This window comes from Parasteatoda tepidariorum, chromosome 1 (assembly GCF_043381705.1).
Source record: "Parasteatoda tepidariorum isolate YZ-2023 chromosome 1, CAS_Ptep_4.0, whole genome shotgun sequence".
Lineage (NCBI taxonomy): Eukaryota > Metazoa > Arthropoda > Arachnida > Araneae > Theridiidae > Parasteatoda > Parasteatoda tepidariorum.
Window position 1 is genome coordinate 77,367,201 of NC_092204.1, and position 16,224 is coordinate 77,383,424.

The 16,224-nt window shown below is 29.2% G+C and overlaps 2 protein-coding genes across 3 annotated transcripts in view; one reads left to right on the forward strand and one right to left on the reverse strand.

The window, feature by feature from the left end:
* LOC107453009 (uncharacterized) lies at nt 1-15,773 on the reverse strand. Of its 2 annotated transcripts, XM_016069665.4 has the most exons (6): nt 13,724-15,773; nt 11,387-11,527; nt 7,956-8,185; nt 6,850-7,080; nt 4,158-5,201; nt 1-1,770 (listed from the first exon to the last, which is right to left on the reverse strand). In XM_016069665.4, the coding sequence occupies exons 1-6, from the start codon at nt 15,189-15,191 to the stop codon at nt 1,456-1,458; spliced, it is 3,429 nt and encodes a 1,142-aa protein (XP_015925151.1). In that variant the 5' UTR covers nt 15,192-15,773; the 3' UTR covers nt 1-1,455. The 2 variants fall into 2 exon arrangements, with proteins under 2 accessions (XP_015925151.1, XP_071038909.1); XM_071182808.1 differs by lacking the exon at nt 6,850-7,080.
* The window catches only part of LOC107453010 (MBT domain-containing protein 1), a 19,353-nt gene continuing 18,684 nt past the window's right edge, over nt 15,556-16,224 (forward strand). The window contains exon 1 of the mRNA XM_016069666.3: nt 15,556-15,844. Within this exon, the coding sequence (XP_015925152.1) occupies nt 15,835-15,844 (10 nt within the window). The 5' untranslated portion in view covers nt 15,556-15,834. The remainder of the gene's footprint in view (nt 15,845-16,224) is intronic.

Here is a 16,224-nt window from a genome sequence, read left to right on the forward strand (position 1 = left end):
TCTTTCTTGTTACTTACATTATCTGAACTTAATATAATTCTAATTAGTTATGCGACATATCTGAAGGAAATTACTGTCTTTGAACAAAATTAAAAAAATATTTGTTCAAAAATATTCCTATTGACGTAATTTCCAAGATCTAGGAGAATGTATATTTTCCTTTTTCATAGAAAAAAATTCGTTTACCAAAACACTATTTCTTTCTCCGAATTTAAGATTTTATTGCAATTAGTAAGGTGGTGAATTCGAGTTGGATTATCATATGTATATTTCTAAGGTAGATTTTTTAATAAGGGAGATGAAAATGATTTGGCCTTATATTATGATTCATAAAAATACACAATATTTCAGCAAAGAAATAAGAATGACATTATGTTAGAATTTTTTCCTTATGTATATTATCATTGTGTGTATGTTATTTGGGGAAAAGAAAAAAATTTTAACAAATAACAAAAATGATTCTTCTAGTAAACATGAAAGTTTGCACAATAAAAATTTTTCAAATAGAAGGATTTCAAAATCCCACATTATTATTACTGAACTATTGATAGATTTACTACTTAAATGTAAAATAAATTTATAAACTCGATGTTACAATAAAAAGAAATAAATACCAAAAACTATACTATGTAAAAATAGCATAAAAGGTTTAAAATAAATTGCAACTTTTTTAAAACTATATAATGATCCGATATTAAAAATTGTTTGGAAAAAACATTAACTTTATGGCATTTGTATTTTGAATATGAATCTCAAAATGAAATATAAATGAATTCATGAAAAATAATAATAAAATCTACAGTACTAAAACTAAACTGACATCAAAAAGTTGAGTTCAAACTATGTAAGCTCGTAATTTTTGATCAGTATTATGATACTATTTTTAAAATCAGTTAATGAAAGTATACCATATAAAATTATCTTCTAAGTTAAAACTTACACTAGTATTCACGTAAATAGTATTCACGTCAACATAAATAACAATGCAATTTCACACAATTTAAAAATTTAGAAAACTTCCCTTCAAAATGCACAGAAGCAAGTAATTTTTGCATCTAATAATAAAAATTAAAACAATTAATACACTAATTAAATAAATAACATTTTTACAAGTAAATGTGACAGAAAATTCAATAGAAAAATAAAAGAATATTGCAGTGCAACTTTTATAAATGAAAATAGCATAATGTAACAGAAAATAAAGCAATATTTTTTCAGTTGAAGAAACTCTTTAGCTTGAACTACAAACATTTGTACTACTTTTCACCAAAATGAGGCATTATTATACAATATATTACAAATAAATATTTACAAAGTACTTTAAAACTTTGTCGCTTAAAAACAAATTATATACATTTTTAAAAACACTTCATAAAAATCTCACAACATATAACAAATAAATAAATAAACATATACAATGTGACACAATAACAATACAACCAATGTTACACAGTCTTACATATTAACAGAGGTGTGTGCGATAGACCTTGCTTCGTCAGATGCTGCTGAATCTGCTGAGGTTAAGGCTTGCAAAGTTTCCAAGGCAGCACCTTGATTTTGAGGCACTTGAATAGATCCATCTGAATTTTGTACTAGAATTAAATTGCCAGGCAAAAAGCCTTGTAAAATCTGTTCATTTGATGCCTTATCTGCATTATCTACAGATGACCAAACACCAATTATGCGTCCATCAGGAAGCATTAATTGTCTAAGTACAGCCTGCTCTGGGGACTTCACATTGTCAGAAGAAACAATATCAGTTGAAGTAACCTATGATAAAAATTAAATCAAACTCAAAATGATAATACCCTTAAATAATTTGAATGAGTAGCTTAAAAACAAAATTAAAAAAATCGAAGTCAAACCTGAGGAAGCACTAAAGCTTAACCTGTGACCTTTGGGACACAAATAGCAGTTTTGTTTTGTTAAACAGCTATTTACAGAAAAGCTCCAACATAAATGCCTGCAGGGGGCACGTTGAAGAAGTACTGTATCACATTTATGTTTCGTTTATTTTATTGTACTACTCTTTTCCAATTTTAATTTAATTCTATATATATTAATCAGTCTATGATAAAAATTTTAATTTCATTTAAAAATTATTATGATAGCAAAACTCAGCAGATATCAAAACTTTAAATTTTATCAGTTTGAATTAGACATGGTTTTAATAAAATACTTGTAAATAAAAAATATATGCTTTTTGAAATGTTATTTATAACTAAAGTTAAACTCAAGTAGCCATTATGTATCAATTTAAAACACTTTTAGCCAGGGTTGGCAAGATTTTGCCGCAGGTGGAAAAAACCATGGTAAATACCGGTAAAAACCGTCCTGGCAAAAACAGGTTTTTGCCAAGCAAATTGGCAAAAAGTGGCAAAAACCTATATTTTCCAAGATGAGAGGACAAAAACACATTTTTGATACAAAATTATTCCTAAAATTGAAATATATACTATAAATATAAATAATTACAAAAAAATTAACAAAATTATTATTCCATAATTAAATGATAATGTAATAATATATCATTTTAGTAGTTTAAAACATTATTGATTGGAAAATTTGTGATTATTCTCTTTTTTCCAGTGAAATGAACTTATTTTAAATTAATATAACTATAATTTAAAGCATAAAATATCTATCAACATGTGTAGTTAATTATTGTACAAATAATAATTTTTTATAATAAATAATAATATTATACAAATAATAATATTTATTTATTTGTAAAAAAACATTTATTTTAGGATTCTAAAATGAAAAGAGATCAAAAACTTTCAATCTTTTAAAAATTATTACCCTTATATTAATTATTAATATGTTAAAAATAATTTTTTCATGTAATGTATCAAAATTATTATTCCTTATGATTGATTTAAATTTGTTTCAAGTATTTTGTAATAATATTTAATCAGCAATTTAGATAATTTGGTTTTTGCCGGTTTTTACCAGTTTTTGCCGGTTTTTACCAGGTTTTTGCCACTGTCCTGGCAAAAACCCCTTTTTGCCGGCAAAAACTCCAACCCTGCTTTTAGCAAAATATGTATAAAATATAGGTCATAAAAATTTTTATATTTTGAGCCATGGCTTATGTGGTGTGTTTTAAAACTGGAAGCTATACTAATAATTTTGTTTCTCCTTTTTTTTCTAATAATATTCTTTTAGAAAAAAAGGCATTTTTTTAAACAAAGCAAATTTTAAACGTGTTTTTTATTATTAAGTGGCTTTTTAAAAAAATAACGTTAATTTAATTTCACTATTACAAATTTGGCCCAATGCCTAAGTGGTAGTGCTTCACCCTCAAGTGCCTCAGGTCAAGGATTCTATCCACGGACCTCCATGGTTGATTCGGCCTTTCATCTCTTCAGTGGGTCAATAAAATGAGTACCAAGCCAAACATGCTTGGAGACTAAACACTGGGTGTTCCGTGTTCTACTGAACACCCAACTGGAACATCTGCTCTTGCACCCTACAGCCTGAGGTCAAGAAAACTGGAATCAGCACAGAAGTTTTGGTCCTCCATGGGCTGTCATGCCACTGAGTTTAATTTATTACAAATTTATAGGACCTGTGACAACCTTGTAAAATCAACTGTTGATTTTAAAAATCTTTCAAGAAAAAAAAGACCAGTTTTTAAAAAAAGTACCAAGTGATTTAGGCAAATACACGACATGTAAATCATGAACTAACTTATTTAGATTCATTAGTTTTTTCTTTAAAAAAATCATAAGAGAAATTTGAAAAATGGAATCATATGCCATGTTCATTATACCAGTGACCATTTCCTTACACATGCATTTTGAGCCACGTCCATTTTCCTAAACAGGCATTTTAAGCTTCATCCATTTTCTTAAAGAAGCACATATTGAGCTCTGCCAATTTTCTTAAACATGTTTAAGCTACGTTCATTATCCTAAACATGCATTTTAAGCTGGGTCTATTTTCTCAAACATGCATTTTGAGATGTGCCCAGAATAAAAAACTAGCCAAAAAAAAATACAATTATCAATTTATTCGTGAAAATTAAATATTAATAATAAAAGCATGTTTAACTTTTCCCCTCTGTCCACATTCCTTTGAAAGCTGAATTCTATCACAAGGAATGAAACATCTTAAGTAAAACCAGTCTTAAATAAAATGAAAAAAAAATATACCTGAAACTGTCTTTCCACTGGATGGGAACTAGCAGGAATTATACCAGCAGATACACATGTTTGAATATCACTTTCACTAATGGAAGTATTAGGATTTTCCAAGGAATGGGCAATATCTGCAACAACTAGGCAATTAGCTAAGTTTTCTTGGACATCTGACTGAACTGAAACTTTATGAGAATCTGCAGGCAAGCAGCTATTGTTTATATGAAAAGAATTTACAAACGAAGCATTAGGCTCAGCATTTGAAGATGATTGATGAGTATCTATTAAATTTGCTTGAGACAACTCTGGACAAGAATTAAAAATACCAGCGGCTGATTCTAAGCCTATAGCACGAAAGGCTTTATTTTCTATAGCAGAACTACTGCTCACTAAATCCTCCTGATGTTGGACTGCCACACTATCTTTTACTTGTGTTTGACTGGTCAAACCACCAAGAATACTATTAGATGATAAAGCAAGCCCATTAAGAGCCATTGCATTAGCTGCAGTTGAAAATGTCTGATTTTGCAGTGCTGCATTCAATAATCGAATTTTTCTAACCTGCATGTTTTGTAGCTGAATCCCTTTTTGTAAATCAGATGAATTTACTGCACTTAAACACCCAGATGATAAAGAGCTAGGAGTTACAATGGTAGAACTATTGAGATCAAATAAGTTTTTGTGATTTAAATCATTTTGTATTGCTCCTTTAGCAACACAAACATTTAAGAGATTAGTTTGTTGATGATGAAAATCAGCAGTTTCTGAAAATGATTCTTCAGACATAGGTAAATCCAGACAATTGCTTTCTTGGGCATCACTCAATATCTGTTCGGGTAAGCCAGCATTCACATCAACAACACTGGGATCCAATCGCTTTCGTTTGGGGAAACTATGCAATGGGTGATTCGGTACTTCGGATTCCGCACTTGACAAGGGCACAGTATTTGAAAGACGAAAATCAATTGATTTTAAGTTTGTTACTACCATTTCTGTACTATTAACAGTGTATGATCCTTTTTCAAGAGTTAGAACTTCAGCAAGACGTTGACTAGTTATCTAAAAATACAAATACATTTATTAAAACAAAGTTTGTAATACAGTGCAGAGCGCTAAAAAAATCTCAAAATTTTTACATGCACCATCAGGCATGATAATCTACAAAAAACATGCCTGAATGAAACTTTTACATGCCAAAATATCTTTTGTGATTGCTTATACATGTAAATATATAAATGTACCCATTAAATTCTGATGGGAAAAAACTATGCCAACAGCAATATACCTACAACAACATTATATCTGCATAATATTTTTAATCATCAGCATAAATCAAAAGTATTCATAAAAGAAAGTATTATTAATGATCAAGTATTGATAGAGTAAACACTATTAACAAAGAAATACTATTATTAATGACAATTTTCTTTTTTTTTCTCCTTTTTGGTACTGCTTTTCTGTTCCATCAGATCTTTTAACAATTTTTATAATAATAATATACTTTCATTATTATAAAAAATATTATTATATATGAGGAACTTAATTTTTACATTTGTTATATGTTTTTAATTATTTACATGCACAGTCAGGCACAAGAGGATAAAAAAAGCATGCTCGATCACAGTTTTTACATGGCGCTGGCATGACGTGCAATATAGTTTTTGAGCCCAAATACATTGCTTGCAATTAGAATAGCATTTGAACTAATTATGAAAAATTCACATTATAAGAAATTACAATCAAAGCAGGTAAGGAAAGACTGAGAGCAAGATAAAAATGTAAATTATTATTAAATAACTGATATTTCTTTTATTTAGAAGCAACAGAAAGATAATATAATTCTCCTTCATTAGAACAATGCATCTTCTCTCACAAAGAGCTTTGAAGAAGGTTCTAAATGACTTTTTTTTTAATTAAGATTTCTAGGGAAAGGATCTTACATTAACTATATGTCATTAATTTATTCTTCAAAGTCTTTAAATTTTACAGATTTCAGTGGTAAATTAATTATTGAATTTTTTTAATTTGATTAAATGCAGTACACGGTATCAATACAATACTTGTTCAATAATACTTTAATCACACTTGCTTTCATTGTAATGTTTCTGATGCATAACATTTTGGTGGTTCCAGTACTATTCACTCACTTGAGAGGTTATGCCTATTCCTCTAATTTTTATCTCCATGCTTTATTAATTCTGAAGGGCCCTGGTAGCCCAGTGATTAGAAAATCGAACTCCAATTCGGGGAGCGGAGTTTCCGATCTGAAGGAGTCACTAAAACTTACCAAGTACATGCAATATACGTGCTCATAAAATCTGAGGAATCAAAAGCTGAGTTGTACGATCTGTACAGGGATCTGGAGAAAAAAAATTTCCCATTCAGAATCGTCTGAATTGAGGAAGTGGCCTCTCAAATGAGTGGTGCTGCCATCTATCTCCGGGGTTCCTAAGACACACTTCACCCAGCAGTTGTTAAACGGTGCACCTTCCTAACTTGATTCACAAAAGGTCAATAATTTAAAGAAGCGCTTGGCGGACTTGGCTTCTGCAAATGTCTTTAGAAATAACAACTAATTTTGAATAACAATGCTTCATAACATTTAGCAACTGAATCCTTGTGTTGCAATAAAATAAAAGCAGTTTTCTTAATATTGAATGTGAGATGGATATTAAAAAAATTTATGAAAATAAAAACATTATCATACATTGATAATTGTTTTTCCACGATCTGCTTCAGATGCTCGAGACAAACAAGAACAAGACACTCTTTGCATAGGAGTAAGGAATTTCTCAAATTCTTTTAGCATTTCAAATAGAGTTTCACCCTCTGTTTCTCTATGGCATTTAGTAGTAAAAAACTTCCAAGTTGAAACCTCTTCAGCAAATTTAGGCAATAGAACATCAACTAATTCAGAAGTAGAGTAGCCTTTCAAAATCTGAAGATGGAGAAAAAATATTGATGCTGATTAACATTTTTCTAATACATGATCAATTTTAAAACTTCACAAATAATAAAATGCCTTTATAAACCTTAAGATTTATTTACTTATAATCAAACAGTTTAATTTCCAATTATCTTTATAAAAAGAAAGATATAATTTTTTTTTAATTATAAGGATCATTACAATTTTTGTTTTCTAAAAATCATGAAATACTTTCTGAGAATACGTGGAACACAAGAAAAATTGCTTTCAAGAAGGATTCATTTTTAAATTATAAAGAATAATTTAAAATTCCAGAAACTAATTTTCTTTGTCTGTGAAATAAATAAAGTTCACATAAGGAATTTTCAAATTTCCTAGTTCTGCCTGTCTCTTCCATCATTCCTTAGTTGATCTAGGAGGCCCATTTTCTATTATTTATTTAAATTTTGGATTTTAAAATAACTTAAATTTGATAAACACATTTATAAAACTTTATAGATTTCATTTAGGTTTATTCAATGCATTTAATTTAATTTCATATGTTTTATAAGACTATTTAAGCAATAGTGTTTACAAGCAAATTAAATTTTAAATTAATACTATTAAAACTAATATAAGAAATATTATGAAAATTTGTAAATTATACATTTCATTGAAAGAATAAGTGAAAAAGTGGACCAGTAATGTTGTCTATGAAACAGTACATATTGATGCTTAGTGGTTCAAATGACCAATATCTTTTTTTCTTTTTAAAAAAAAATAAAAATAATTAACTGACGAAGACTTATCAACAAAGTAGATACAAATAATTATATTGTATTACTTAATATGATATGCTTAAAAAAATAAATAATGAAAATAAATTAGTAGAAATAGGTTACTCATACTTCTTTTAATTTAGATTTTCTTCTATCGATAGGGGGAGTTATCTCATTTACTGGTGCTTGAGGCTTCTGTTGTTCCGAAGGGAAACTATCTTGTGTCAGAGCTTCTTGTAGTATCGAAGGCCCTTGTTTTGTGCTGCTTGGAGTTGGAATTACTGGAATACTTTGATTATTTGTGTTGCTGCCGGAATTACTTAAAATAGATGAAGCCATTGAGCTGTTTGAATTTTCATCTAAAAGACATTATTATGTGAGAATTGAACATATTACATGATAGTTTGAAAAAATATTCATTGAAATATACATGATAGTTATGAATATTTTTCACCAACTATCATAACTCATTCTCAGTTTAAGGAAAACTTTCTAAAGTATACAGACCTTAATCTATTCCCTTAAAAAACTAAAAACCTGCTTTGATTTTATCATAAATTAATAACAAAAAAAATTTAAACTTTAAAAAAATTCAGTAGGATTTTTTAAAAATTATAAAATTTCTTCAGTAACACTTGCTTCTTTATAATACAGGTTAAACCTTTTTTTGAATCATAAGATGCCTTTTCACAGTTAGTGTGCAGTGTTGACCACTTGCTACCATCATGCCATTGATACTAAAAGTATGGAGCTGTAACTCCATGAACTCCTGGCACATAATAGGCTGTTGTGAGAATGCTTTACTTTTAAATGCCTTACTAAGTTATTATTTTGGTTGTACAGTTTATCTATTTGAAATTATTACAGTTTACACATCGATCTGATAGTGAAGCAGCCTTTTAATTTATTAAACTTTCCTTAATGACCTTATAATTGCTTCATATGCAAAAAACTTGAATGAAAAATACAAAGTAATCAATAGCAAAAGATAGCATTTTTGTTAAAGCCAACCTCTTATAGTATTTCGCTAGCACTGATAAGATTACATGTACAGTCATACCACTGATAAGAGTTGTTGAGAAAACACTGAATATTTTAAAATCTCAGCAAGTTTTTGAATACTATCGTTCCTTACATATTGCATTATATTCTAATCTAAGATATAGCTTTTTTAAAAACATAAATCTTATTTATCATTCTTATCTTATTCTTATTTTAAAGTTAGGTAACTTTAAAATTAGAATAAATAATCTTCAAGAATCTATAACAGGGTAGGTAGCCAAATCTCTCAATAAAAAATTAACACCTTTAAAATAGTTTTTAAGCATTCAAAAAATATTTTTAAACACTATATACACTAACAAAATGCAAAATAATTTTCAAAGGCTTTAAATGATCATGATAAAATAACTAGTTTCTGACAAAGAACTCTTTTCTTAATTATATTAGCCACCATAAAAAGATATAGAGATTTTTCAGTTCAATTGCAAAGTGTAGGAAATGAAGCCTGAAATTTAGAATATCTTGCAAAATGTAGCTGAGTTGCACATAAAAGTGCAAGAATCTCACCGAATCCAGCTCAGTAGACAGACATGCGGACTCTCAAGTATTTCATCAATGTAACGAGATTGGCGCCTTCATACATTACGAACTGATGGTATGCCAAAATGGATTGTAGTTGAATGAATTGTGAAAATGTTAAATAGAACAATGTGAAAACCAGGCTTTTGTATAAGACACAGCGAAAATCAACATGGTAAAGAAAAAAATCTCGTTTTCGAAAAGGGAAAATTATGCATTTTTTAAAAACACCTCATGAAAAAAGCACCTTTAAGCACTTTTTAAAAACGCTACGCACCATATATAACGTAATAATAAGAATAATGCATCTGATGTACCACTTGAATAGCATATTTTCTTCTTTTAGGATAAAATAATGATCACAGAAACCAAATTTTAGAGATACTTTTTCATAATCACTAAGATATTTTTTCACAGCACTAGAAATAATCTTCTAAAGCATTTTGAGTTTGGTACCATATAGCCATATTTGTTCTCGCAGCATGAAACTTTGCAATCAATTCATATTACCTTTTAACAACAAATAATGTTTTTTAAAGTTAAAAACTTATGTTCGGATTATTTTTATGGTATCACATTTTAACAACCATTTTCATTGGAGTGACAAGAGTCATTATTATCAAGTGATGGTTAGATTTGATTACATTTATATAAAGATTAACTATCCGAATTTATTAAGAATGCTGCTAAGATTGCTTTTAACTACAAACAAATAATTCATTTTGTCAATACAGGAATTACAGTAAAATTTATTTGAAAGGTAAAAAATAAAGTAGAATTAAAATCTGTAAACAAAATTTTAAAAAAAAATCTACAATAGTCAGCAATCTTCTTGATTCAGTACTTGATTTTCCAAGAATCAAAATTTTCGAGCTAAATCTGCACAAAAACCTTAAGTATCATAACATAATAGAAAAAAAGGATTAACAGTATTCAGATAAATAGATAAAATGTATAAAATACACATAAAACATGCAATCGGATAAAACTTTTTATATCCTGCTAAAGTTATTGATTCTAATATCAAATTTTACAAAAAAACCAAAAATTTCTAAAATCCTTAAAATTTTTAAAAGTACAAAATCCTTGATAAGTACACAAATTGTAACCTAAGTTAAAATTAATGTATAACCTGCAATAGCAAAAATATATGCTCACAAAATCTGTACTAAATTCTGCCAGAGATATCAAAATATTCGTAACTACTAATAGTATAAAATATAGCAAACAAGAGATAAGTCATGGAGTAAAACTATAAAAAAGGAAAAGGGTTCATTTCTATGTGAAGCAAACTGAACTTTTGAAATCATTTTTAAGATGTTCATTTTACATGTTTATGCATATCATGATAAAGACAAGACCAAAATTTTATTAAATTGACACAAAATTGTAAAAAAAATTTGTCATTTAACCCTTTATATCACCATGTTGCATATCTGCAACATACACAAAAAGCCTGTGTCTTGCCCCAATAAATTTTGAAGGACGATTTCGGCGATTGTCGGCCAAAACCAGTGCGCCAAGAAGAAATTGGGCTAACAAAAGAGTCAGATGCAAATACCCAAAATGCAAAGGATTTACACAAACTATTTGTGAGAAATGTGGTGTAGGACTTTGTTACAACAAAAGTAACAACTGATTTAAAAATTTTGATATGAATTAAAATTTTTGAATCTTTCAATCTTAGTGCCATTTTTCACAATGTTGCAGGAATGCAACAAGCACTTTGTCATTTTGCATAATGTTGAAGAAATGCTTAGAATGATGCATTCTAATGTATGAGTAATTTTTATTAAAATCAGAGTTGTTGAGATATAAAGGGTTAAAAATATGAAAATAAAATTTTTGAAAGGCAAACAATAATCTTATTGAACTTACACCATTAACAATTTAATTAAATATTGTTTTTTAATAATGCATGTTCTCTTTCCAAATCATTTAAAAAAATATTTAAAATACTTCTTTTAAAAATATATTACCTTGAGTACTAGCATCTTCACCTTCAGGTAAGCTACCATGACCAGGATTTAAACGATAATGACGAGACAAGCCACCACGGCCAATATAGGCTTTATCACATACCACACAAGAATATTTACGTGGCTTAGCTGTCGTAACACCTAGGGAAAATAAATTATACGCAAATGTTACAAATTAGTAGGACTTTTTTATTTACATTTATTAAAAAAAAATTACTTCTATTAATTTCTTTAGATTGAAAAGTTAAAGACAATCTAATAAAAAAAAAATTTTTTTAAATAAATGTTTTATTTTTCTAATGAATTTATTTTGTTCTTATTTGTAATGAGGTCTGTGCAAATTGAGCGCTTTAAAAACTGATGACTCAAATATGCAATTCATAATTTGCAAAATTTCTTATTTAAGAAAAAAAAAATCATTGTGTTCAGAAGCTCCCATCAGATGCAGATGCTAAAAAAATATCAATAGGAGCACAGAAAATTTTCCCAATATTCTCTTTTTCCTGAAAATAATTGCTTTTATAGCCTTTTTAGGCAAAAAAAAAAGTTGCCAGAGTCGCCTCATGCCGAAAATAGTTGCAAATAGTCGCATTTTGGTCGCCTGTGACAACCCTGACTTATAAATAATACTATATTTAAATTTTACAAATTAATTAAATTACAATAATTAAATTCATATTAAATAATTAAACTTACATAAAACTAATAAGAAATCTTTATAAAAGTATGTCCCATGAAAAGTTTTTATGAATAAATTGATATTAAACATTCATTAAACTTTCAACTCCAATTAAATTGCAGTAGTTCTTTTTGCTCTATTTGTTTAATATATCAGTAAATGTAAATTTCGCTGACTAGTAAAAGTAAATTTAAACAGTGTTTTCACTACAGCACGAGAATGCCAGAATCTCGCATAATTTTTTCTTTTCTCGCAATAAAAAATTATTAACGCGAGAAGTTCACGCACTCTACTAATCAATTTCAAAATGCACGAATTTTGGAAAAAATTTCGTCTTTTGCCATTTTTAATAAAATCCGTTTCACTTTTCTTCCTTGATCTTTCATTATTTTGAACATCGATCCTTCTGTATTTATCAGTATTGTTCAGAACCGGTGCGAACATCAGAACCCCCCCCCCCCGAACCACGGAATTCCTTTCAGAACACATTTCGCTGCAACCACGTGTTCACCATAGGTAAGGCTTCTTCGTGTAAGACGTTTGCATTTTTCGTGCATGAATGTAAGATGGACAAATACCTTGTTAAGGCGACATCTTCTACAAATGAAAATGAAACAAATGTCGGTAGAAACGGTCAAAACGAAGCAAATACGGATATTTTTCAGCCAAATAAATATAATAGCAGATGAAAAAGTAGATATAGAACATTTTCCATATGATGATGCAGCAAAAATATTCAATTAGAAGACGTGAAAAATGTATTATAATTAAAGAAATAATTTTTTTACAAGTCTATTTGTGTTTTTTTAATTTTTAGAAATCTCACTTAACTTTTTGAAATCTCACCCTGTTTTTGAGAAAGGATGAGAAATTCTCTCCCATTTTTTTTCTGCAATGAATACACTGTTTGTCTTTCATTTTTTTGAACATTGGTCCTTGTTATCTAGCCTCCCTATTTATCAGTATTGTTCAGAACCAGTGGGAACAGCAGAACACCCCCCCCCCTTCCGAAACCCTTTCAGAACACATTTCTCTGCAACCACGTGTTCACCAAAGGTAAGGTTTCTCCATGTAAGAAGTTTACATTTTTTATGCATGAATGTAAGATGGATAAATACCTTGTTAAGGCGACATCTTCTACTCCATAACGGACAAATGAAAATTAAACAAATGTCGGTAGAAACGGTCAAAACGAAACAAATACGGATATTTTTCAGCCAAATAAATATAATAGCCGATGAAAAAGTAGATATAGAACATTTTCCATATGATGATGCAGCAAAAATATTATATTAGAAGATGTGAAAAATTTATCATAAATAAAGATAAAAATTTTTTTCCAAGTCTATTCGTATTTTTTTAATTTTTAGAAATCTCACTTAACTTTTTGAAATCTCACCCTGTTTTTGAGAAAGGGTGAGAAATTCTCTCCCATCTTTTATTCTGCACTGAATACACTGTTTAAATCAAACCTACTTTCTGTGACATTAAAGTTGATCTGGTATTGTTATAATTGAAGACAAATTTTAGATTATAATGTGTATGCAAATCGCCAATTTACAAAGAAAATTTTACTGCTGAACAGAAGTTTTTACAATGTTATTTTTAACTAACTACATACAGATAATTGAAAAGTTGCAAAAATACAAAATATTCACCTGGGGGCAAGCTACTTGCTTTAGCTTCTTTCTGTTTGACTTCATCATCACTCACGTGATAATCAGAATAGCCTCCATCACTGTCATCATAAACTTCTTCATTTAAATCTAGAGGATGAATCCTTTTATAGTCTTTTGCTAAATGATTGGGTGGTTTCGATATACGGCCCGATCTAGTCCGGGGACGATGCTTTTTTCTCTCTTCTCGCTCTTCTTTAGAAAAACTGCTATTCCTTTCGTCATCTTGGGAAGATCTGTCTTTAGCCTTAGGACGTCCTCGACCTTTGCCTACTGCAGGAAGGCAATTATTAGCCTTAGAAGTCTCGGGCTTAGATAATTTTTGTTGTAATTCTGATGGTTGAACGACTCTACAAACAATACGAGTTCTAGTATTTGGCTCGAATAATATTGAGGATTTGCCGCCATTTGCTAGCTTTTTAGCTTGTTGTTGCTGAAGAACATGAGTTATTTGCTGCAGCTGTGCTTGACTTAACATTTGTGTAGATAAATATGATGTTCCGTTATGAATTATTTGTATAGGGTTTCCTACGGAACCTAAAGGTGCATTAGTTGGCTTTGCTAGTACCTTTGTGACATGAATTGCATTATTAGATGACGTATTAGCTGTAGATTGAATATCTGGTTTTAAAACAAATTGTAAACTTTGATCAGTTGGGTTCTGTACAATACTTGAATCACTTGGAAATACAGAATCAGCAGAATCATTGCTGCACAGAGATCCTAAGGAAGAATTACTTATTTTTATTGGTAATTCATTCCTAAGCGATCCTAAGGAAGAATTACTTAAATTCTCAGACAATGGCAATCTCAGGGAAATTACACTATCCGAGGATGAGGATGGAGCATTTGAAGAAAAGGATTCAACTTTCTTCTTTAAAATAGATGGCAAAGGTGTTACTTTCTCTGATTCTATAACTAAATTATTAGAGGACATAGGATCCAATGGAGTTACTGTATTGCTGGTGGTAATAATCTGCTTCGCTAAAATATTCTCCACAATTTTTAATTTATCGACAGACAAATTAAGTTTGGTTGTTTCATTTGTAAAACTAGTTTCTAACCCATGGGAAACATTTAAATCAACATCGCTTGAAAACTGAATATTGGGTAAATTCAATTCCTTATTTGAATCATTACAGTCTGGATTTATATCTTGACTATCTGTTGAGGTGATAGATGAATCAGCATTTGAATTAGTGTGAATGTATGAATGATCAGTCAAATGTTGACTGTTTTCTTGCACAGAACTGGGATCGCTAGGTCGATTTAATAAAGTTTGTTCAAATCCCCCAGCTTCATCAAAAGCTCTTTGTAAAATATCAGATGTTGATACTACTTCATCGTTTTTTTGTTGAAGATCTGAGGATAACTGGGAATTCGAAATATTATTAATTACTGTGAGATCCCCGTTTACCATGAGGGCTTGTTGTGGTTCATTGTCCGCCATGATATAGTTTGTTCTATGATCTAGTTCTCCTTTAATCAAATACTTAAAATTCTTATTTAAACATGGCTTTAATTTACGACTTCAAATTTTGAGAGTATTCTATTCAGTAAGATGTTATAGTAATACTTCTCGTTTTATTTATCTTTTGCAAACTGTAAACATTAGTTTCGCATTTCCTTTTGAGCTACGAATGCCAAACAGATTTCTGTAATTTTTAAGGATGAAAATTTATTATTTCAAAAAATAATAATACAACATTTAATGCATGTGCTATGTATTTTTTTATGCTATTTGAAGATTAAGATGAAGTATTTTACCACTTGTAATTATTAACTATTTTTTTATTTTCTGGCAATGAACTTTTAATGCAAGTTGTAAACAAAAACAAACCAAGGAATTTGGAGTCCAGATTGTTTGCCAGTTTAAATCGAGTTAAATAAATAAAATAATATAAACGATTCAAATATTTAGCATGTTATTGAAGATAAGAATCGTTATTTGTAATTTAATGCATTGCGATATCCTCATAATTAATTCTATCCAAAAAATTTACAATGTTTCGTTTTGATCTAAATAAAACTTCTCATTAGTTTTTAGGACAGCCAACAGTATTAAGGGTCTAATTTAAGCTTGAGTCAGTAAAATGATTGAAGGTAAACAATTTTTTCTTTTTATAACAATTTAAAGGTAAGGAAAGACTATATTTAGATAAATTAGAAAATTGCTGATACAGATAATCATAAATGATACCAAAGCATTCTAGATAATTATAATTTAACTGCAAAATTCTTCTAAATTACCTGAATTTGTGTAGGTACATTATTAATTTAGCAGGCTGACATCCCATTGTAACATTTATAATTTCCTACTGTAATTTGATTTTCATTTTAATGATCTGTTGGCCTTTTGACGAGAGTTTGAATATGTATAGGGCAGATTTCCGTATCCTGATCTGTGGTAGAATAATCGCCAAGTCTTGGCAACTTCCGGGCAGCGGCCAGAGAGAAACTATAAAAAAATCACAGAAAGGTAC

Coding starts and splice junctions, on each gene's coding strand:
- LOC107453009 (XM_016069665.4), bottom strand. CDS start 15,191: ATGGCGGACAATGAACCACAACAAGCCCTCATGGTAAACGGGGATCTC. Junction 11,528..13,723: donor AGCAAGTAGCTTGCCCCCAG/GTGAATATTTTG, acceptor TATTTTCCCTAG/GTGTTACGACAGCTAAGCCA. Junction 5,202..6,849: donor GTGGAAAAACAATTATCAAT/GTATGATAATGT, acceptor TTGTATTTTTAG/ATAACTAGTCAACGTCTTGC.